Source organism: Syngnathoides biaculeatus, chromosome 15 (genome assembly GCF_019802595.1).
Source record: "Syngnathoides biaculeatus isolate LvHL_M chromosome 15, ASM1980259v1, whole genome shotgun sequence".
Taxonomy (NCBI): Eukaryota; Metazoa; Chordata; class Actinopteri; order Syngnathiformes; family Syngnathidae; genus Syngnathoides; species Syngnathoides biaculeatus.
In genome coordinates, this window is record NC_084654.1 from 8,978,881 (window position 1) to 9,004,581 (window position 25,701).

At 40.5% G+C, this 25,701-nt stretch overlaps 1 protein-coding gene across 1 annotated transcript in view; it reads right to left on the reverse strand.

Moving 5' to 3' along the window:
• Positions 1-25,701, reverse strand: part of myt1lb (myelin transcription factor 1-like, b) — a 133,543-nt gene that overhangs the window by 34,608 nt on the left and 73,234 nt on the right. Inside the window, exons 5-6 of the mRNA XM_061843043.1 lie at positions 11,423-11,829; positions 3,962-5,140 (exon numbers count right to left, since the gene is read on the reverse strand). Of these exons, the coding sequence (XP_061699027.1) occupies positions 3,962-5,140; positions 11,423-11,829 (1,586 nt within the window). The remainder of the gene's footprint in view (positions 1-3,961; positions 5,141-11,422; positions 11,830-25,701) is intronic.

Here is a 25,701-nt window from a genome sequence, read left to right on the forward strand (position 1 = left end):
AACTGTGAGGCCAACACTCTACAGCTGTGCCATCGTGCTGCATCTGTAGTTGTGAAAATTTAAAATAATATTATAAAGGCTGGCTAATTATGAAGTCAAAATATTAACCAATCCATCTACATTCTACATACATTTGTATACAATACGGAATGTTTATATATATCGAAATGTTTAAAATATTTATTGCTTTCCTGTCTGTGAAGAAAAACGGGATGAATCACCAATTGCATTGTTAACATATGCATATATTTAAGACTTTCTCATTGCAAAATGAAGTCAAGGATTCTGAATTGGCTTTACTTTTTAAGTCACAATATGAGTGAGGGAAATGTTCATTAGGCACTATTAGATTAATGACGGAGTGGGTGGTGGTGGTGATGTTATCGCATGTTACAGGCAAACTGATGGGCTGCTGATTAAAAGTTTGAAAGTCTGCAGCTCCTAAGGCATCGAGTGACAACCCCACAAAAACCCCAGAGGGTATGAAGTAAGAACAAAGAAGAGAAGACTCATGTGACAAGTAGGATTAAGAAGAGGTGACACCGAGCACACCCACTTATTCACCCAAATAAAATCTATCACCGGTGTGTGGAGGGTGCTGCATATTATTATGCTTTTTTCCCCCTATTTTGTCTTGTTTTGAGCTAAAACAGTATTTTCATCACTTGGGTTCTTAAGAGTGAATTATTTTGAAGCACTGACTATGAGCATGTGCTAAAAGACAAATAAAACATTTCTCACTGCATGCACTGTTATACTTGGGTTTGGTTGCTTGCCTTTTCCAAGTGGGAGCAGCCGAGTGGAAAGCATATTAGAAGGAAGGGATATTGATTGTGGCTTGGGAGGGGCTGCATTTTGCATAGTAAATGGCCTCCATTACCATACCATCTCTAGATAATTAATGTGCAGTCAGTGAGCCTGTTGTTCCTTATCGGTCATTCTGATACTCCCCCATTCTCATCTTAACCTCATGCTTCTTTTGCCGAACTGCGTTCATCTATGCCCCCCTAACCCCCACTTGAATCTCATCCCCATGTTGTGTTTTATACATCACACACAGGAACCCCGCTAAGCGAGTGTCTACTACTATCGTCTATCTGTTATCTAGATTATTATCAGTCTTCCACTCGTTATTCCTGCATCCTTCAAGCAGTGAGTCTGCAGAAGACTCAAAATTAACATTTGGGTGGCATTTATGTTGTGATATATACCTGCTGAGAAATGTGTGGCATTTGAGGTGTAATAGTATCCGGCTGTGAAATACCATGCTCTTATTTGTGTCTCTTGTCTAAATATGTGGTTTGAGGAGAAATCATTTTCCCAATTAGGAAAAATATTACAGCAGTAAAAGATGTGATTAGTGTAATAATTTGGACTGAAAGAGGAGAACTCCCATTCCAACCACCCCACATGAGCATATCACTTGCTTCTTACAGTTCTTAGCTGTTTGTCTTTCTGTGGGCTCACTGAAAACCTGAATCTGACACTAGGGTGTACGCATAGCAAAGGAATCTATAAATTAATTCTCTGCAGAGGATGCAATCCTTCCTCTTCCACAAGTCTTTAAAAGTAGGTTTAAAAATAGGAGGCTTTACCCCAAGCTGCATCCCAGGGATGAAATGTACGGCCCTAACAGGCCGTGCAGATTGCCATTACTTATGCCTGACAAGCATACCCTCTGATGTTTCCATGCTGGCCTATTTTAACAACATAAGCTGCTGCTACTGCTGCTGCTGCTACCAAGAGTCAAAATTTCACATTGCCAGACAAAAAGCTTGTCCTACGGTTATATTGGGGAACCCAGAACGAATGTGGGCAATCTGCTGTCTGCAGTAAAGGATGGACAATCTGAGGTAATGATTAGGCCTGACAATTAAAGGAAATACACAAAATCATACATAAACCCACATGATCAAATAAAATCTGAATAAATTAACTCTATACAAAATTGTGCTCAGATTTCATTAAATCAAACATTCAATAAGTTGCTGTCTTTCATTTATTTCCTGGAGAATGCTATATTGGGCAGCACACAGCATGTGTACCTCAAAGTCAAATTCTCTCAATTCAGATTGTGGCTCAAGCCTCCCCCGTATGGGGTTTGTTTGTTTCTGACATTTTTCTGTCAGTTTTTTATACATTTCAAAAACATGCATGTTAGGTTAAATAAAAAAAAAAAAATTAACATATGCATAAATGTGCGTGTGAATGATTGTTTGTGAGCAGTCCAGGGGGTACCTCATCTCTCGTCCAAAGTCAGCTAGAATAGGCTCTAAATAGGATATGCAGTTTAGAAAATGGATGGATGTAATTATACAAACCCAACTCCAATGAAGATGGCATGTTGTGTTAAACAAATTAAAACATAATGCAAAGAGTTACAAATCAGCTTTCACCTATGTTTAATTGAGTGCAATACAAATAATAGATATTTAATGTACAAATTAATCAACATTATTGTTTTTAGCAAACAATCACCAACTTTGAATTTTATGGCTGCAACACATTCCAAAAAGCTGGTGCATGTGGCAAAAAAGACAGAAAGTTGAGGAATACCTATCAAACGCATCTTTGGAACATCTTACAGGTGAACAGGTGAATTGGGAAAAGGGGGGTGCCATGATTGGGTATAAAAGGATCTTCCCTGAATTGAATTCACAAGCTAAGATGGAGCAAGCTTCACCTCTTAGTGAACAAATGCTAAAGATTATCACCACTTGGGCTAGGGAACACTTCTGAAAACCAATGTCAACACATACACTTTGGCGCTACATCCCTAAGTGCAATTTAAAACTCTACTATATAAAAGCTATTTATCAACAACAACTTCTCAGAACCTTCTCTGGGCCCAAGCTCCTCTAAGATGGACTGGTGCAAAGTTCCAATGTCTCCAACGAGTCCACATTTCAAATAGTTTTGGGAAATTGTGGATGTCATGTCCTCCGGGCTAAATGGGAAAAGAACCATTTGGACTGTTAGGGACACAAGGTTTGATGATATGGTATGGTTCTGTGTTAGTGGCAATGGCATGGTTAACTTACACAGCTGTGAAAGCACTATTAACGCTGAAAGTTACATACATGTTATGGAGAATCATATGCTGCCATCCAAATAACACCTTTTTAATGGACACCCCTGCTTATTTTAGCAAGACAATGCCAAATCACATTTTGCATGTGTTACAACAGATTGGCTTCGTAGTAAAAGAGTGCAGGTATAGACTGGCCTGCCTGCAGTCCAGACCTGCCTCGAATTGAAAATCTGGCCCACGTTATGAAGCATAAAGTACGACAACGAAGAACCCACTTGAATGCCTGAAGATGTACATCAAGCAACAGTAGGAATGAATTCTACCTACAAAGCTCCAACAGTTACTGTACTCAATTCCCAAACTTTTATTGAATGTTGTTAAAAGAAAAGGTGATGAAACACAGTGGTAAACATGTTGCAGACATAAAATTCAAAATTAACAATGATTTGCTAAAAACAGTAAAGTTGAACATTCAGTATCTTGTCTCAATTACTGTAGGTTGAACATGATTTGCAAATCATTGTATTCATTTTTGATTTAGGTTTAACACAACATCCCAACTTCTTTCTTTCTTTTGTATAATGTCATCATATGGTATGATCTGCATTATACCAGTAATCATTTCAGCTAAAAATGTTCAGTTTCACTGCAAACTCAGTGTTTTGTTCAATAATTTAAAAAAATATGGCTGGCTTTTGTAGTTTACAGTACTGTGGTCTGGAACAGAACAAGATCATACTGAAAGGTTTTTCTAATATTTTAAACCATATTAATAAATTACTCCCTGTCTGATAGTCCAGATTCTTTTTCTTATAATGAAGGAATTCTTTTATGGATCCTGTATTGGATTCTACATAATGAAATTGTTTAGTGGGCATAAAGTATACTTCCTGATGAGTTGCTCTGAGCATGTCTGTGTTAAGTACTCACCTTTATGATAGAAAAGCTTCTTCATTCCATCAGGGAGTCGTCCTTTTCGCTCAACGCCATAGGCATGCCGCGAGCCATGGTCGTCATGGCCATACCTCACACCGTCTCTCCTCGCTGCGTCCGCCTCCATTTTATCATGCAGCACCTTCGCACGTTGGGATTCCAACGCAATGGCCTTTTCCAACAAGGACAGGTTGCCTTTTGTCATGTCAAACACTTCCTCTGACCTGTCTGAAGTCACAGATGCTGTGTCTTCGTCGAAGTCCCGGTGGTGAAACCGGTCACCCTGCACGCAACTAGCAAAGGCCTTGGACCGCGGGCTCAGCTGTTCCTCAAGCTTCAAGAGATTGTCCATGTCTGAATAGTTCCTGTTGAGCGATCGTCTGTCATCTTGACTATGCTGGAACTCCCCATAGCCGTGATGCTGGGGCTGCTGGTTCACGTCCCCGCATAGGTAATGATTCTGCTGGAATGACCCATTGCGGTCTGTGGGTTTCGTTTCACTGAGTTTCCGAGCAAGATCGAAACATTGATTCCGTAGGCACTCCAGACTGCTGAGACAAACTTCCTCATCACTGTTTTCTAATTGTCCGTTGCCAGTGGTCTTTCCTAGTCCATTACCACCATTGTGCATACTGATGCCATTGTGGGAACAGTCTCCATTTCCAGCAATGCCTTCCTCATAATCCTGTCCCTCTAAATTGTCCGATAAAACAGCACCATGTCCTTGTGCCAGGAGTTTGAGTGAGTCCACAGTCTCTCTAACCACATCACTATGAACGTCCAAACTCAGATCACGTTGATTATCTGTTGGTGTTTCCTCACTTTCTTCCTCTTCTTCTTCCTCCTCCTCCTCATCCTCCTCCTCTTCCTCGTCTTCTTCTTCTTCCTCCTCTTCCTCCTCCTCTTCCTCCTCCTCTTCTTCCTCCTCCTCCTCCTCCTCTTCCTCTTCTTCCTCCTCGGCACTGTGAGATGAGTTGCTGTTCATCTCCGACTCTGTGATTGCCCGGTTGGCGGCATCTTCTGCGATCTTGCCCAGATTAAGCAGCGACTTGGCCACAAGCTCGTCATAGTTTTCATACTCGTCGTTGTTGTTGTCATCCTTCTCCGCTCCGGAACCTGACTTCCCGCCACTGACATCCCCCCCGCTGCCCTCACCACTGCTCATCGGATCCTCCTCTGTTTAGAAAGAATGGAGAAGCATCTTTTAATTTCATGTACAATACATCATTCTGTTTAACCAGATTTATGGGCTTGGTCCCTCTAAATTGGATAAAAAAAACTAATTAGTTCCACTAATAATGTACTTTGAGAGTATTAACAGCAGCTTGTGTTCCGACCTTTGAATCAGCAAAGGAAGTTATATCTCAGTTTGAGATTGTTCGAGGAATAAATGTTCTCGGAAATGTCGTGAAACTGCTCTGTTTGCCATTAATGAAATTTTGAATTCCAATTACAAGCGTTATGAATTTAGCCACTTCACATTTAGAAATGATTAATGCAATGTTTAATTCAGTGCAAGTTAGAAGACTGTGAAAAGACAAATCAGATTTTTTTACACCTAGAATCTCTTGTAATCATAATCATCTTTTAGTCAAGTAGATGAACATTGGTTAAACCGGCATGCCACTTACACTAGATTCCTGCAGAGTATAAAAGTGGTAAATATTCCAATTCATTAAAAAAGAAACAAAAGAAAACAAAATAAAAAGAATAACTACCTTGTTGAAAGTGATGTTGGGAAACAAGTGGAATGCTTTTGCCAAAATTAAATGGATTCTTCCTTCTCCATTTACGCAGAACGTCTGATCAGAACATATACAGTATCTGTTCTGTTGAATTGATACCAAGGGAAGTCCAGATAGATATTTTAACCTAAATAAACTCACTGTCACTGTTACAGTATTCATAACTCAGAATAAAAAGAATAAAAGAAAATAATGTAGTAAATTTCAAACTGATGAGTTTCTGGCCAGTACAATTACTCTACAGAAAGAAACTCTCGATTCTGTTGCACAGCTAAAACTAAAAATGAGTGATTCATGTTGCAATTGTCAAACTCTGGAATTCAGAATCAGAACCAGAGTGTGCGGCCGCAAGTCCGATGACATGACCACAACATCGATCATCGCACTGTAACCTAGGGTGTACTGGTGCCAAGTACACATGTGGACACCCTTATGCCTGAACATGGTGTTCGTTATGGACAATCCGTGATGAGCACAGAAGTCCAGTAACAGAACACCAGTAGGGTTCTGATCGGGGGGCCTTCCCTGCCAGAGTGGTGACATTCCATGTCCCTAGAGCCAGTTTCTCTAGCCGGGGATCGGATCATCGAGGTCCCCGCCTTCAAATACCATTGCACCTGACCCCTATGGCCCCTCTTACTGATGGTGAGCCCTTGGGAAGGGAGACCCATGTTACACTTTCGGCCCATGCCTGGCCTAGCCCTACAGGTGCAGGCCCGGCCACCAGGCGTTCGCCTTCAAGCCCCACCTCCAGGCTTGGCTCCAGAGAGGGGCCCTGGTGATCCACATCTGGTTAAGGGAAATCAGAATCCAATTGCGTATACCATCATAGGGGACTTTTGGCCATGCTTAGTCTCTGTGGTCCCTCACCTGGAACCTGTTTGCCGTGGGTGTCGCTACCAGCCACGGACAACTTAGCTTCTAGGATCATTGGGACACACAAATCCCTCCACCACGATAAGGAGGGGTGTACTGCAAACTTATCCCATTGATTTTAAAGCAGCATTTGACTTATTTGACCATCACAATGTAATACAGTGATTGTCACCGGGATTAAAAATAACTTTCTAAAATGCGTTTCAATCACATTCCTTTGCTCTTTGTGTGAAAGTTGCTAGATTTACTAGTGTACATTAATCAATACCGTGGGACGGCTCGCAATGGGCAGGAGGCGGGGTACACTCTGAACGGGTTGCCAATCGCAGGCTACATAGAATCAGACCTACAGGCAATATTGAGTTTTCAATTAATGCATGTTTTTGAGATGTGGGAGGAAACCGGAGTGCCAGGAGAAAAACCACACAGGCACGGGGAGAACAATGCAAACCCTACACAGGCCAGGATTTGAACCGTGGCCAACAGAATTGTGAGGCAGACGCTCTCACCAATTTTCAACCTGCAATAATAAATAAATGGCCATTTTGTTCATCAAAATATTGTTTCCTCAATAATATAGTCCAAAGGTTAATTAATTGGTTTTGTTTGACAGTATTTACACTTGTTTTACTTATTGACCATATGCAATAAAAAGATTGGCAGAAAAGACTGCTGTGATAAGAGCTACTTTAAAAGTCCTTGTATTTTTTTTTTAAGTGATTTCATTTTTTTATAGATTTTTTAAAATGTATGTACAGATGATGGGGATACACACACAAACCAGAGTTGGCCAACTGGAGTATGGAGGATTAGTGAGCACAATGACATGAATTAGAATCATCTCTTTAGAAACTGCCAAAATAGATAAAATACATTTCAACACAATATGTCTGACTTCCTTTATAGTTACAGGCATTCAAATCGTTGAAACGGTTCTATGTGTCATGATAGTTGTGTCTACTCAAATATGTTTGGAGAAGCTGCTTTCAGGGGTCTCACACAGACACGTACATGCACGTAAACACACGCACACACAGACATACTACACACTCAGAGCTACAATGCTGATCCACGGCTAAGGAGGAAACAGTCACAAATGACCAGGCACATATTTTGACAAGTATTGTAAAAGCCTTCTAAAACAGTGATTTCCAACCTTTATAGAGCCAAGGCATATTTTACAATTGAAAAATCCCACGGCACACCAACGAAAGTAAATGTCACCAAAAATGGATCAATTAATTACTGAATGTACTTTCTGCCATCTAATAGAAGAGGATTTTTTGTTCAGTCACTGTGCCTCACTGGCATAAATAGATTATTAAAGATACATTATTTCTTGGAAATAAATGTTTTTTTTAGCAATTACATAAAATTGGATAACTTCCCACGGCACAGCTGAAGAGCGCTCATGGCACACTAATGTACCCCGGCACACTGTTTAGGAATCACTGTTCTAAAAGAAGTATCCTGCACTGGTAGGGTTTAATTTTCGATGGTATGACATGTGGCACAGGGAAGCAATTAGAAGAGCAATCACAGTACACAAAAGGAATGTGGAAGTAAAAGATTAAGAGAGGAAACGGGAACGCTATCCAGCCATGATTGGCTTTGGATTAGCTACAGAGATATAGATGCCACAGAGGAAAACAGCAGCAACTCCAGGATGTCACCTCTATTACGTTTATGTGATTGGAATCTACAATCCAGAACCGCTGTCGTGGGTCGAATGTGATGCATAATAATGATGTATCTGGAAAGACTTTTTTTTTTTTTGGAACTGCCATGGGAAAATGCTGCCAATTAAAACGCTGTAAGGTATCAAATTATAATCAGGCAAATTATATTATTATTACAGAGCTCAGTGATTAGAATGAGCTGGAATGACGCTAGAAATGTCCCGAGGTTTGTGTATTAAACATTTGCCGGTAAACTACATGGTAGGCAAGGAGCCAGTCTTGGTGTTGAAGCCTAGGAAGTGGGATGTAATGAATCAGTCTGTGATGGTGTTTTCACGTCTGCAAGAAAATAAAAGCACGGCTGCTCAGGCGCCACATCAACACTTTGGGTGGGTAGAGTTGAGCGTCAAACGGGGTTAACACACTCCCCCCTCAGCGCCTCACTCTTAATTGGACGTGAAGGCACTGTCAGGTCCAATCGCGATGCGGGGGTGCAAAGCAGAGTCTGCTGGAGAGAAACCTGCCAAATGTGTTGTTAAGCACGTCAAAGAAGATGGGGGGTTGAGGGGTTGGCAGAGGGCAACATATGGGCTAGAAGTCTCCCAAATCCCAGTCACAAAACTAGCTATTTTTATCATCAGGGGGTGCTGGTTACAACAGCAAAGTGAGGTAGTGGTTAGCATGTCGGTCTAACAGTTAGAAGGTCTGGGTTTGAATTTCTGTTAGAGTTTCCATCCACACAACATTTATGTGAGTTTTTCGGATACTCTGGCTTTCTCCCGTGTTCCATACATGCGTGTTAGAGGGAATATTCTTGTCATGTGCAAGGACGGACCACGGCCAAGGAGGGCGTGGCCTGGCCACCACTCCCAGCAGTTTCATCTATTACACCTGTCGCAGATTACAGCTGCTTCACATGAGGCACTGTGATTAGACCATGTATTTAAGTTGGAGTTTTGTCACTGGCAGTTGCCAGTTCGTTGAGTATGCTTTACAACATCCAGGGTTACTCCGCCACTGCGCCATTAAAGTCCAGTCACGTTTTTGTTATGTTCTTTAGTTGTCTCGTAGTTATTGGACATTGTTTCTTTTTTTTTGGGGGGGGGGTCCTTCTTGGACTGTGTTGTCATGCACAACTTTAGTTTATAATAAAACCCATTGAACATCATGTCCTCGTCTTGGAGTCCTGCATTTGGGTCCGCCCGTGCACCGTTGGTTCGTGACAATTCTAAAATCTAAATTGTCGATCAGTATAAGTCTAACGGTGAAGAGTTGTCTATAAATGTCCTGCTATTCACTGCCCATCAATCGAGGGTGTACCTTACCAAAAAACAGCAGAGAAAACCTCCAAGTACTTGTGACCCTAGGAGGACAAGCAGTGTAGAAAATGGATGAATATATTTACAGTACCACTGTTTTGTGGGTCAACTGGTGTATTATCTTTACAGTATGATGTTTTTGAAAGGAACTAATAAAGAACCAGTTGTTAATAATATCTATTTTAATATTTCTCCTTTATGTCTGTGTAGGTTCTCAGTCATTCAGGTCATGGTAATCTGCAAATGTTGAAAAAGAAATTGAACTTTTCTTGTTGAAGATGTTGATATTTAATCCAAAAGTCTTCTTCAGTTCAAAATTTTAGATAAGTCCCTGTGGATATACCTCAGTGGATATGTTTTTGGGGGTGGTCAACAAAAGGGTGTTTCCTCCTAAATTCAGAGAAGCAACCTCAGAAAATGTGTTTTCATGACAGTGCAGTGAGGATTGCATTGACCTCTACATTGGAGAGACTTACTAGCCGCTGCATGGGCACATTGCGGAATATCGACAGGAGGCTTCTTCCAGTACATAATCAGCGTTTCATTCACTGTTGCATCTCAAAGAAGAGGGAATATTACTTTGAGGACTGCAATATATTCAAATTCTGGATGGTGGACTGCTGGTTTGATAGAGGTGTAAGAGAAGCCATCTACACGCATCTCACACTAGAAAAGCCATCTTGAGATGGATGGGAATGCTTGAGACATCGTCTGTCATCAGCATATAACAACATCCTGCCATCTCTTCCCCTAAAGATCACCTCATTCAACGGGAAGAGGTGCACTAATGAGCTGTCTTGCCACAAAATAAGTGAACAACTGATTACTATGAAGCATGCTCATTTCACTAACCACACCGGGCAACAATGACAACACCCTATTGTTGATCACCCCCAGGGAAAACAACCACCAAGGCATCAATAGAGGGGTCCCATACCAAAAATCCAGAACTAAATAAACCTTTTGGATTAAAGGTGAAACGTCTTCAGTAAATAAGAGCAGTCCTGTTGACTTTATTCAATCTTTGGGGATTCCTCTCCTTTAGAAGCCCCAAGAATTGTTGAAACAGGAAGATTGGCCATTTATCCATCCATCCTTCCATTTCCTTAGCCGTTTATCCTCACAAGGGTCACAGGAGTGCTGAAACCTGTCCCAGCCATCTTCGGACAGGAGGCAGGGTACACCCTAAACTCGTTTCCAGGCGATCACAGGGCAAATAGAAAAAAACAACCAGTCGCACACCGCTTAAGGGCAATTTAGAGTCTCCAATTAATGCATGTTTTTGGAATGTGGGAAGAAACCGGTTTGCCTGGAGAAAACCCACGCAGGCATGGGGAGAACATGCAAATTCCACACAGCTGGGGCTGGGATTTTAATCCCGGCTCTCAGAACTGTGAGGCTAACGCTCTAACCAGTCGGCCCACCTTGCTGCCCTGAAAGAGACATAATTTAAGATAAATTATCTGTACTGGAAGGAAACTAGTCAAGGTTCCAAAAATGCTTTCTTTGCCTCAATAGAGTGGAATAAAAGCTTTGAAAATGCTATAAATGGGAAAATAGTGTCAATGAATTAATGAATGAATCATATAAACAAAATTCAAATCAATAAGCGATCACAGACATGCTGTTCTTCCAGAATGTTGCTACTGATCTCATTCCTCATTTGAATGCAAAACAACGTTTCAACATCCTGTCGACCAGCCCCAAATACTTCACACAGCCCATCAAATATGTAAATACAACCATGAATATACAAATGATGCACACGAGAAACATTTTTTTAAAGCATGATTTTTAAATTTTGGTGTAGTATTCTGTTGTGAATTGCAATTCACTCACCTTGCCCTTGTTCTTCTTCCTCTTCCCCCTCTTCATAGTCCTCCACAGCCACTGTCTCCTCCTCTTCTTCCTCTACCCTCTCTTCCTCCTCTTCATCCTCTTCTTCCTCCACATCTACCTCTTCCTCACCCTCTCCTCTACCCATCTCACTTTCCTCATGCTCCATTTGTTCTTCGTTGTAGTCCATATAGCCTTCAACCTCCTCCACCTCACCATCCTCCTCTTCTTCGAGTGCTCCATCCTCTTCCTCCTCCCTGTCATCCATCTCCTCCGTTCCGTCTGTCTCGTAGCACTCCTCCATTGTGGAGTTGTCCATGTCATCTAGGTAGGTGCTTCTTTTGGGGGAGGTCTCCAAGGTTTGTCTGTCTAGACTCTGTCTCTTCTTGGCCATAGGGCATCCATACACACTGCAAGAGAGAGATAAGAGAGGGCCGCCATTAGCTGTTAGCCTCACCTGGATATAAATGGTTCTTGTTGTTCAGGTACTGTGCTCTCTATTAAACACAGGGTATCAAAATGAGAAAAAAATTAACTTCTTACTACTCTAATTCGGTATCGATAATGATAAATTCAAACTGAATTATGGTCAACAGTTAAATATCGATGACCTTTCAATTTTAAACCAAGTATCCTGCTTTAGTCGTTTCTTTTTTTTTCTTTGCTAGTAAAACCAATTTGCTCTTCAGGCAAAACAAACTCTCTGTATATTCTCCAAACACATTGTAGAAGATTGATAGCTCTTTGTTCTGACATGAACACAGCACATCAAAAGACAATAATTGTGATAAAAAGGGAAAAAGACAACATGAATCTGATTGAGTCTTGCCAAGGTATGTATGGTTTCAATACATTTTTCTGGGCATCAGGAACACAAATCCTCTTAAGAGCATCTGTGTATGTTGTGGCTATCGACCACACGAACTTAAATGATTTCATTTCCCCGAGCTCCAAACGGCTACCTGACCAACATGCATGTGAGTTTGGAATGTGTTTTCCCAGTTGTACTTCAACTGAGTGTACACACGTGTGCGGCTGTGTGCACAAATCTGGCACATTTGAACAAAGGCAACCCACACACAGAATTATGATGAGCCCTGAGTGTTTTGGCCTTGCAATAAAGACCCGTTCCAAGCTTGGAGCTAAACACGTTTTGGTCACGTTCACTCAGCTGTGAAATATCCCTGGGCTGCTATTTTACAAACGCTCGCACAACCTCTGGATACTTCCCCTCGCCCGATTCTACTTTTACACAAAAAATGTCTTAACTGAATGAATGGCACAACCTTGTTTACTGTACTCTATGTAAGAACTACATTGATGAAGTAAACACATTCTCAACCTTTCATTAATTTCACCACAGTACAGTTTGTCACAATTTAGTTTGGGAAGCCTTGATCAGGCTCCCATTTCTTTGTTAAAAGAAATGGGCACTTTGGGTGAAAATTAAGTTTTTGAAAGAAGGTTTTAAATACTTTATGTTGTTACGGTTACATCCCATACCAACAAAATCATTTTTTTTCTACTTTTTTAAAAATCCGCAACAGTTAAAAAATGTTATGTTTAAATTTGACATCTATGTGGTTTGGTGATTGCTTGTAATAGCCGACGATGGGCAAAAGGCAGGAAAATTAGGCCATTATTTCTCAACCGTCAGTATAGTTAGGCTACTTATTACTCAAGTACTTTCCCATTTCATGATTGGTACCCACCCACTCAACTCAAATTCCTGTGATGCTGCGTTGCAGCAGCCAACCGGGATTGAGAATATAAATACAACGTCCTAGAGTTCTTGAACATAGCAATGGAGAATAAAATGATTGGCGCTGTTTGTAGGCATCCAAAACGTTTTGATAACTTCTATCAATTTTTGGGACTGTACGAAAAAGAGCAAGCCTAGAGACTGAAGAGTTGCCAAAACTGATCAGTAGTTGTTTACAGCCGACAGGTCTACTTTGTTGTGAACCACGCTAAAGATCACATTAGGTACACATATGCACACACCCCGTGTCTCACAATAAACACAGACATACTCTATTAAGAAATACAATCGATGGTGAGATATAGCCTACCCGGAATTCAAGTAAAGATGTTTTCCACATTGAAATTAAGAAGAACAGCGATCCAATCAAATGTACTGAGTGCATATTAAGGAGAGACTATATACTGTATATGTGGGAGTGAATGTGGTGGAGGCGTGCATGCATGTGCGTAGAATCTCAATATAATGTACAAATACGGGCAGGGTTTTATCCAATATCATGTTGATGTACTAAAAAAAAAAAAAAAAAAAATTGAGGCCATATGCACCCATACTCGTGTACAGTTGAAGATGAATATGTTGTCATTTTTGGGGGTGCGGTAAAGCAGTACAAAGTTCTTGTAAATATCAAACTAAGCCAGAGTGCTGGGTCATATACAGTACTCATCATATGTGAGTTGCCTTAAAGAGATGCAAGAAATTAATGTGCTTCCTAGTTTTAAAAGTGGTGCCAAAGGCAAATGGCTTGACAATAGTGTTACTGTAGCAAAAATAATTTTTCAGACTCCAGCACCACAGCTTTGTCTCTCTCTCTCTCTCTCTCTCTCTCTCTCTCTCTCTCAACGCTTTAGTAATAATGGACAATAGATCACCACATCATCACCACATCAATGTGCCACATTCAACAAGGCCTCCACTTAAGCAGAGTAGGTGTGTTTTTTGGAATTTGACCTGGTCATCTTTTATGTGTGACCCAGAAATACACCCGTCCCCTTCCCTCTCTGCTTTACACCACACCACCAGTAAACAACGGCAGCCAATTGTTGAACTAACAGACTTTGTCAACAGCAGTAAGTGAGTATCACCACCTCTTGCCCAATACTGTATCTGCTTGTCATTGGTGAGCCCGAGGTCAAGCAATAAAAAAATCGACTTTTCCCTGAATCCGTAACAATCTTTTAGAAGTTTCTTAATGAAATTCAATGCATGGGAGAGGCTGTGGCTTTGTTTCTCCTTTTTACCCGTTATAAAAGTTCCATAACTTGGTTGAGTATCCTATCGTCATCCGTCCCTCTCTCCTGTTCTTTGGATGTCTATCAGTCCATTCTGCTGGCAGGTTCAATCTCACCCTGCCCAGGGATTCCTTAATGGTCCGACCCCCTGGCTCCCTCTGCAACCAAGGGCCCTATTTCATTAATCCAAACCCTCGTGGAAACCCATTCCCTGCCTGACAGCCAGGCCTATGCCCCAGGGCTTCATGAGGGTCTGCGGGACAGTGTGTATCTGTGTGGATATTTCTTTGGGCATGTGCATGTGTGTGAGCATTCTGCAGCACTGCAATCGTATGTGTTTTCAGCCAAACACCTCAAAACCACAATAAAATGCCACTCATTGCAGCTCCTCTGTTCTCGGACCCTCAAGATAAATCAAGAGCAGGACCCAGTAGGTTATCTGCTGCCAAGGCTGGAAAGAACAGGTGAGGGGATTGAGGAATCTGAATGTAAATATGTAAAGCTATTATATTATCTAACAACATAAATGTTTAAAATAATGATGGACAAAAGGCTCAATGGTTTATGCATCAAAACATCATCACAAATGAAAACCCAAATTTATTGGTGCAGATGACAATAAAGCAGCCTTTAAGGTAGGGATATCTTTGTGGCTGACTGAACCTACGCTCATGAATTACTAAAAAAAACATAAAACATTGAATTGCTTTATTTGCCTCAGCTAATGGATAGCAAATCCTGAACACTGGGTTGCCCAGCTATTCATTGTATCTCTAAAAGGAGTCAAGTACACTTCACTTTTTTGGGGTCACCATTGTACAAACAAATAAGGTTTTCAATGGTAGAACATGAAGTGAACATGTAGTAAAAGCTGCCTCTAAATAGTATTTCGCTTACTACCCCCCAATATTCAATATATAGCTCAATTGATGTGGCTTCATTTGAAGCTACTACAGAAAATCTTATGTAAATGATTTTAATCCCACTGCATTGCTTACAGGACATTTCATGTCTCTGGTGTCCCTGAGCTGTCAGCTTGTTATGGAACTGGGAAAGAAACTAAACAACAGGAAACCTCCACAGCGCCATCCCACGTTCATTAATGCTGTCATTGTGTGACCTTGGATGCAACGTTCTTAATCACAGCCACATCTCCGCCCACTGATGCTACTTGGCGTTGACAATATTTAGTTGCATCTAAAGCAATAAAAAATACAATGTAAAAAAAAGATATAGAAATGTATTCACTAGAAATAAGATTTTAAATAGGATAACACAATAATATAAGCACATTTTTTCACACTGGCTATGAAATGATTTAAACAATTGATGGCACTTCGAAATTAACATCAGCCAAACATTTGTGAAATTTCGGTTCAAATCTCAGCACCGACTTTCCTTGGTGATATTTGCATGTTCATCCTATTTATTGGGGTTTTTTCTCCAGGCACTCTGGCTTCCTACCACTTCCGGCAACCCTCCCCCCAAAAAAAACATTCACAGGTGGTGAATTGAAGTCTCTAAGTTGATTACAGGTGTGAATGTTAATTGTTCTTACCCTCCATTGAGACTGGAAAATGACCACTGCAAGGTATATTATATCATCATATTCCCAGTTTGCATTTGGGGAAAATCTATGCAAGCATGGAGAGAACAAGCAAACGAAGTACAGAGGTGGTCCAACGGAGAGTAAACCTGGTAAGGCCGACATGCTAACCAAATTTAGCAATGCTGCAATTAAAGTCTAATTTCCACGAGATGTCCCCTTTAACCGTGGACCACATTGGCTGTTGTGAGAAACACAAATTACTAAAGAAGTAATGTACTTTTTTTTTCAAGAAAGTGCTTGGTTTGTAGCCTTTGTGGTTCAGTTTGACAATCAGGTTAACACAACATGGATACTTTTGAACCGCCATGGTCATATACAGTAGTTTGGCTTCCTGATTCAGTTTGTCATGCAGTACATTTAGGTAGAAAGTTGAGACTTTCGTGTTGTTCCATCAAGGGTCACCACAGTGAGTCACTTGCATGATTTGTTTGGTACAGTTTTACACCAGATGGCCTTACTCACGCAATCTACTCATGATTTATTTTGGTGCTTTGGGACCCCATTTAAATATCAAACTAGCATGCCTAAATTACAAGTACTGTTGAGGTGTAACTAATTACATGACGTGATTACATAATTTAATTACAAAATGTATGTAATTTTAATCCATTACATTGGTAGGAGAAAGTGTACATTTTACAGTTACCTTTGGAAATTTCCATTATTAAAATTTGAGTTATGTTCAGGAAAACAGGAAAAAACAGGAACCCCCCCACCCCATTTTTATGATGCTTTTGATTGGCTCTTTCTGGTCATCTGGCATTCTAACATCGCCCCAAACATGACAGATTTTTTTTTTAACATGACCTTCAAATGCCTCATGGTTATCATCGTAGTCATTAGTCTGTCTGAAATATTGTAAAATTTAGACACATAGTTTCCCTTTTGAACACATAAAAGAATATTGACTCATTACGTAAAGTGAAACAAAAAATGCATTTTATAGTTACATTTTATCATCTTCATTTCATCTTGTCAATTTATTATTATTTATGTAAAGAACAAGTATGTTCTTAATTCCTTAATTATCTATGGTTTTAATCCAGTATTTTAGAAGAAACATCCAAGGGTCTTGTTCATACATTAATTCTATTTAATAAAAGTAATCACAATGCAATCAAATGTAATTAGCCATATTACTTGAGAAAGTAATTGAAATAATTAGACTAATATTATATTCTCAGATGGGCTCCTTGAGATTGTAACCAACTACATTTCCAAAGTATCAATCTCAACACTGAAAACACAAACCTCTACTGCTTCAAGTCATCGGAACTACACAATGTGATAGGTAAACTTGATTGATCAAATTGACCTTATTAATTAATACAAATCATAAACCCTTCCCTCCGTTGCTCTAAGTGTCCCTTAAAATTCTGTCCCCTGGGAACTCGGTCCTCAAGGAGGTTTTTGCAGGAGAGGTAGTAATCAAAAAAAAAAAGAAAAGGGCTTGCAAAAAGACCACTTGAAATTTTATGGAGTGGCTACCCTCAACATTATGGGATGGAACAAATTCTATTACACTGTGAGAAAGTGGCCCTTACATGCAGGAATAACACTTGTGGGGAGGAAAGCCCATTTGTGGAGTCTTAATGTGAGACCGAGTAGGGGAGAGGCAGGAGATGGAGGGCTCCCGTTTGGCTAATTTTGGGTGACAGCTGGGTGACTGCTAGAATACCAGAACGTTGCATGGCACCTTTATTAGCAGTCATATTAGCGGCTCTTCTCAGCAGGGGGCAAAAGCTTTAGCCAGTCATTAGCATCGCATGCTATTTGTCTCCATGACACAAGGATGAGGGTGCGTCTTCCCCCTTCTCCTCTTCTCACTGCAGATTTTTCTTCCCTCTTTTTCTTTATAATCCTCAACTGTCACACAACTTTCTCGCACCATATTTCTCCTTGCGTACTGTATAAAGACATAAGAAAAATAACCACTTAATATTTATAACTAAGCAAATACGACAATGACTCCATTTAAATCCATCCATTTCCTTAGCCACTTATCCTGACAAGGGTCGTTGGGAGTGCTGGAGCCTATCCTGGTGTCAACGGGCAGGAGGCAGGGTACACTCTGAACTGTTTGCCAGCCAGTTGCAGAGCATACACACACACGTGTGTGTGTGTGTGTGTGTGTGTATATATATATATATATATATATATATATCACCCAAATCTGATGTCTTCTACAACTCTAGTTCATTGTTGTTCTCTACAGACAAGAGATGCAGGCAATGCACCAACTCTGGTTGTTGCCTCTATCCAGCAGTAGGATCTATAGATATGTGTGGGAGAGCACCGTCTCCATGGTGATTGCCTCCACAAATCCATGAGGGATTGACTACCCTCAGTGGCTGATTGTAAGGCTAGCCAATCCCTTAGAAAACACGAGAGTTGGAGTCAGACAAGAAATTCTATGCCCAGAAAATGCTTCCTTCTTTGTTTGGTTGGATAATTTGGTTAGGTCAGTTGACAAAAATCAAATATGCAGTAATTTATTGTACTTGTCATGCATACCATACATTGCTTAACACTACATGTCATTTTAACACTTCCTGTAAATTCAGTAGCGTTAAACATTAGTTACAGTGTTATGTGTTATTCATTCATCCATCCATCCGTCTTTCATTCTGCTTATCCTCACTAGGACCGCGGGCGTGCTGGAGCCTACCACAGGTAGCTTTGGGCGAAAGGCGGGCTACACCCCGAACTGGTCGTCAGCCGATCACAGAGTATATAGGAACAAACAACCATTTGTGCACACATTCACACTTACGAGCAATTTAGAATCTTCAATGAACACGTTTTTTGGGGTTGTGGAAGGAAAACGCGGTGCCCAGAGAACATAAAAAATTTACTTTGGCGGGGCTGGGATTTGATTCATTGTGCTAACCAGTCTTTCACATTGCCACCAGTATTATATAGATGCCATATTTTGACTAGCTTTGTTGAGTTTTTTTTTTTTAGCTTGAAATTTGGGCAAACAAAATGTCAGCTTTGCCAAGTTTGGCCAGAGAGAAAGACATAGGATTTGTTCACTACTACATGGAGTCAAATGTATAGGATAAATTAATTGAGTAATCTTAGCATTCATGAAAATAAATATCTTTCCTTTTTCTTTCTTGATGATTAACTGGAGATTTAATGCTCTCAGGAATCCAAGGTTAGCTGTCGTCATTTTCTCTGAATCGGGTTTCCTTTTTCTGTCAGTGAGGTCTTCCCTGTCCCCGTTTTTTTTTCTTTGTTACCCTTTGGCAACGTGGGTAGGTGGGGTGGGGGTGGGGGTGGGGTTGAGCAAAAAGGCGCACAACTGTGAGCAACTGGTTGGTAATCAGATACCACTCATTAGGTGCGGCCACATCGCGAAGGTGCCAGATCATTCCTTTGTCTTTGCTGTTTGCCATCTTGCATTGGGTCTTTGTCTCATATTAGATTCTGTTCCTAGTTGGATGGTTTTTTTTTTCTCTTTGTATCTCTCACTATGTTCTGGTGCTTTACTGCTATTCCTACTTGCTCTGTGCCTTTTTATTCCAGTCACTGCATGTTTGTTTTCATAATATTTGTGCAGACACTCTCTGACCTTTTTCCCCTCTTGCTGGTGATGCTTCACCAACAACAGTCAGAAGCTTTGCCCTTAACATGGACCTGCTGCCATCCCCTTGGTGAACAGGCCCTCCCCACGCATATGTGGGGTGCGACAAGAGACCAGTGATTAAAGTAAACTGAAATGAGAAAGATGACAAAATGGGACATAAGATTTGAACCATCCCTTTCATTGATCTTTATGGAGAATGTGAGGTTACTCAACAAAAGTTGAACTAACGGCTGTTGGAGAACTGCATTTGTTTGTTTATATTCAACCACCCAACCAAAATGAGTGACACCATACATGCTCTGATTGCAAGATTACAATGCCAGTATCCCAGTGCCACTCTGGTCAGTGGAGACTTCCATTTTGTTCCCTTCTCTTATCGACTAACTGCCTCACGTGACACGTAAGACTGTGAAAGAAGAGGGACTAAAATTCTGGGCCTCCTGTATGCCAAAGTGAGGGGAGCTGTTCAGGGAACCTCACCACAATGCAAACACCTTGAGACCACCAACAGATTGTTTGCAGAATAGCAGGTGGCCAACATCAGGACTGTGACACTTTGGTAACACACAGAGGAATGCTGCAGGAGTTTATTTGGAAATTAATATATTTGAATTAGAAGTTTTTACATTTTCATTTAATTAGTTGAGCTTTATGTTCCATATGATGTACATCACTTTTTACACCTTGTTTTTTTTCTCAACAGAGTTGAGTTGAACTTTATTTCTTTCTCCTCACTTAGTAGTAGAGATTTGTTTCTTGTTTTTTTTTTCTTAATTTATTTTTCCTCCTTGTAAGTAGCACTCTCTCTTTTTTAGTATTTTATATATTACTATTTCCTCCTCATCAGTAGCACTCTGCTACCATTTTGTTATTTTGAACTTTATTTGAATAAAGATATCCAGGGTTCATCCAGTCACATCATTACAGTTAACATGAACTCATAAAAGATGATCTTCAGTCGGACAAAAAAAAAAAAAAAAAAGAACAGAATCTGGCAAAAGGAACTTCATGGTGATTTTACAAAAATTACTGAATAATAAAAAGAAACTGAACATTAAACACAAGTGAGCTAGCAAAGCAAATGGGTATTCATGCAGGTATGCAGCCTTTGAGACCTTATATTAGTTTACACATTTTATATACATGAGCTACAAATGTTACAATTTGAGTAAACAATATTGAAAAAAAAAGTCAATATCTTTGTTGATTGTATGTGTGATATCTGGCTTTTAATTGGAAAATAAAGATTAAAACTATATTTTATATCTGCTTCCATATAATTTCAGAAATCCTTTTTCAAGGTTCGTGAAAAAATTTCAAATAAAGAAATAACCGTATTCATATTTGCTCGGTTATCCATTTTGTGGACCGCTTATCCTCACTCAGCTTGCAGGAGTGCTGGCCCCTATCTCAGCCGACTCTGGGTGAGAGACGTGATACACCTTGAACTGGTCGCCAGCCAATCACAGGCCACATAAACAGTCACAATCACATTCACACCTTTGGTCAATTTAGAATCTTAAATAAATCCACCCTGTATGTTTTTGGGATGGGAGGAAACCAGAGTACCTGAAAAAAACCTATATGAGATATGAGGAGAACATGCAACATCCCCACAGGTGCGGCTTGATCCTCAGAACTGTGAAGCAGATGTTCCAATCGCCCATGCTGGTAATGTACTATTTTCCATACAAAGCATCAAAGTGAGCTGTACATTGATTGTAAAACCAAATATTAGGATGCATGTTCTGCATCCTGTTCCTTCTGAGAGTCTCAGGAAAATTACGCTGTGTTGTCCCTTCTTGTTTTTACATTTGGGGTAAATTACCTATAAATTATGAAAATGTATGTTTTGAAGTGTTCGAAACCCGACTTTGAGTTTGAGAGAGAGAGAAGAAGAAGAAGAGAAATAGAGCAGATCATTTCAGAGTTGTCAGGCTTCTTCCGCAAGCAGAGGAGAACAAAAGACAATCTTGGTGCAGGAGGCTCAGCACATGGCAGACGCCTGCAATTTGAGGCGTTCTCTGGCGGCTCAGCCTCCAGCTCACATCTCAGCCACTGTGGCTCATTGTTGCGCACACAACAGCCCGGATGTCAACGCCTACTAAAATTTGTAAATTATTCCGCTCGTACCTTTGGTGTCTAAATAATCCCTCATCAATGCAATTTAATAGACATATGAAAGCTCTCCCGACACGTCCACCTCATGGGTCTTAACAATACACTGTGAGTGTGGCTTGATTAAAGTCTTCTCATGCTTGGAAAGACGAAAAAAAAAAAAAAAAATCTCAGATGTCTTGACTCAAATGCTTTTTTTTAAAAAAAAATGGTGAACTGCGTACGTAGCTGAGAGGAATCAGTACCCAGCAGCAGGCTGTTCAGGTCAGTGGTTCAATAAGCCTGTTGTTCCCATTCAATAACACATCTTCAACATTTGTAGCCTGGAACTAATGATCCCCATCTCAGCTTTAGGTAAACACTCTTCCTCCTGTGCTGGTTCTTGCGACACTCCTTTTTGTCCATGTCACTGGAAGTGTCCTTATTTTATACTGGCTGCCCACATTGAGCCTCGAAGTCAAAACATGAGGGATAGAATACAGTAGAGTACAGTGGCGAGCAATGACCCTAGATGGGCAAGTCGCTCATTCCGTGCAGGCAGCTTCCTACCTTTCATTCTTTCTCCCTGCATAACTGAGAAAGCTCACCCTCTTTCTTTTATTTACTTTTTTTTTTTTTTTTACCTCACGCTTGGTGGTAAACGCCTCCTCAAAGGCTGTTTGTGCACCTTGCTGATACTATTCCCATCAAGGCCCTGCAGTGTAGTGGATGGGTGCTCTAGCGACTGGTGAGGCTTCGTGTCGAGATGAAGTAGAGGCCATAAAAGACAGGATGAAACAAATTCAGGGGTGCTTGAATGGACCATTCTTTTATTTTTGTAGCATCACTATAGTAGGACAACTATAGATTGCATTATATAATTAGAAGCATGGGGGAAATTTTTATAATGTCAAGTCAATACAATCCAATTAACACAACTGGACAAACCAAAATGTGCACTGTTGACCTTTTATTCACATTTGGCTGTAAATCATTTGAAATGAATGAGTAAAGTTCTGCAAAAATATATTAAAGTTTTGATGACTGACTGCTGGATGAGTTTTAATGATTCTCATTTTTTTTAATTTTTTAAGGCTAGGAAATATTCATTTTACCACAAAAAAATACCATACACTCAAAATTCGATATGGAAAATTATGCGCTATATGAATATGGGAAGATAAATCAGTAATCAAGTGAATACGTAAGAGATAAACCGTGATATAGCGAGGAGAACCTGACATGGGTGGCGGCGGCGCTTGAGTTTAAAGTCCTTCTTTTAGTGTGTTAAACAAGCACAATCCGGAAATGCTGTATACTGTAGGAAAAGGTTACATATCTGAATTATTACTGCACTTCACATTCCCATTCACTTCACATTCTCCAAAATAGATTGTATTCATTTCCCCTTCCAATTCCTATGAACAAAACCGCAAAACAACTGAATAGACTTTGAATGGTATTATTTTATTCATTAAAAATAACAAACTTAGAAGACGCATGTACATGCTGTACAGTAGTTATTCACAGTCTTTGCCTTTAAGCTCTTTTTGCATCTTAATTGGAGTCCACCTTAGATTTTGTTCTGACACACAATTATCAACTTGAGGTCCCATGGGTGACCAAACCTGAAGTCAAAGGTATTGCTGTATCTGTAGACCCCCAAGGCAGGAAGCCTGGAGGTACAGATTAGTGTGATTGGGAGTGAAGAGCCTGAGCCAGGGTGGTAACTAAGAACCTGATGGTCACCCTGTCACATCAGCTGTAATTAGTTGGGTCTCTAGAGTGCCTTCCCACCTATCATTCCTAAATCAAGCAACCAATGCTTTCCGGATGGGGGGGAGACGAGAGAACACCTCCTGTTTTGAATTGAGTCTCCGAGTTTTGAGAAGTCTTCAAGAATGGCACGAAAAAAGTGGCTGGATTGATTTCTCATCACTTAAAAAACAAAGGAATTTAGAAAGGTCCATCCATTCATCCATTTTCCAAGATGCTTATCCTTACAAGGGTCGCGGGACTGCTGAAGACTATCCCAGCCAACTTCGGGCGACAGGTGAACTACACCCTAAACTGGTCACCAGTCAGTCACAGGACACATATCAACACCGTCACCGAGTAGGAACTGAACCCACACTGCCTGCACTAAAGTGTAGTTAGTGTACCACTACATCATCAGTCCAAAAAGTTGCGAAATATCACAACAAAATTGCCAAAGTGGCAATATTGGGGAGCCATTTGCTTTGTCACATGTCTTTAAAACAATATCCCTCTCCAGGTTTTTAATATAACAGAACTGTCCACTATACCTAAGTGATTATAACCACAGTGTGACATGGACAGAAACTGGAATTTTTTGTCCTTTCTGTATTTTGATGGAAGATTGTCAGAGACATTTTATAAAGACCATTGGAAACTGTGTTAAATATGTCCTTTAAAATGGGAGGAAAGAAAAAATGTCCAGGAAACAAATCTGGCTGGTGTGGGTCCTAACCAAGTAATTATGCTTAGATACATTAAAATAGAGAATTCCAACATGCAAGCATGTATTTACACTACTGGAATAAAATATTTGTGCAGTACACGTGTATTACTCACACACATTTGCATAATTTGGTGGCAAAGTCTGAGTTCTCGAGCACGAGTAAAGCTCATTGGGCAGCCGACTGGTGTGGAGTGTAATTCAGCTATCTGTCATCCCACAGCTTCGCTCCTGGATTAGCCAGGTAAGGAGTCTCTCTACCACTGTAATGACTTCAATCAATCATGCAACTCCCCCCCCCCCACACACACACCACACACACACACTCAGGCGCACACAAAGCAGTGAGTTAGCTGGCTATAAGCTATTTTTAAAAGACTTCCTCCTCTTGCTTGTGAAATCACTAAACAAGGCAAAGAGAAGCCTATAACAAAAGATTTGAAACCAATGACATTGACTTATTTAGGGCTCATTTGTGAATGATTTTACTTTTTAAAAAAATTACATAAATCTAGCACCGCTGATCTATCATTTCCTGATTGTTGACTAATTTAATGATAGCAAATAACATGTTCAGTTGGGCTTTTGGCGGGCAGGAGGTCCCTCTACATGTTCTGATCAGAATGTGACTCTTGGAAAATTATATAATAATTGTGTACAAAATGTTTATAAACCTGGCAGAGGTTTAGTGATTGATATCCTTTCTTAATCCAGGCATATTTAATGTTCTAAATATGGAATGTATTAAAATAGACTAGATTATGCTGAACCATGATCCTTGGATGTTCGTCTTTGTAGTCTGTTTACTATCTGTCGTCTCCCTACCAGAGAAAGGCACACTGTTCTTTGACATTGATGCAATCTAGTTGACAACAGCATGAGGACGGGCCTGGGGATGAGGGTTTTGGGAGGTCCAGGGGTCACATGTCGGGATCTACAAAGCCATGAGCATGCCCTAAACAGTTGCCCGCCCCCTCGCCCACCTCACTCCTAATCCCATCCCATCCCCATCCCCCCTTTGTGGCCGCATCCCCCTGGCACGCTCCACACTCTCAGCACATGATCTGTTATTCCCTCTGATGTCTCTCCTTGGGGAGGTGCTTGGGAAAAAAAGAAGTGAATGGGGGGAGAAAGCACAAACACCACCTGTTTATCTGACGTCGCTTAGCTGCAGAAAGGTAGGCTTGTCATAATACGCAGAGGAGGCAAACAGAGTCTGTTGCGAGCCTATTTTTGAATACTTTCCAAAGTATATTGGTTCATTGTAAAAGAGGCACATACAGGGAGTGCAGCATAAGAAAGATAATCTTGATATACATATAAAAGTGTGGCGGTTTAAATATAGTCATTATTTTGCTATTATGAATGATCACATCCATGAAAGAGAGAAGCCAATCACTTCTCAGCTCCATCACAGTGTTGACATTATAACAAAAGTACTGTCTTGCAAACAAGATGGATGAATCCCAAAGTAATAACAGAACTGACACATCCGACCTACGAAATGCTAC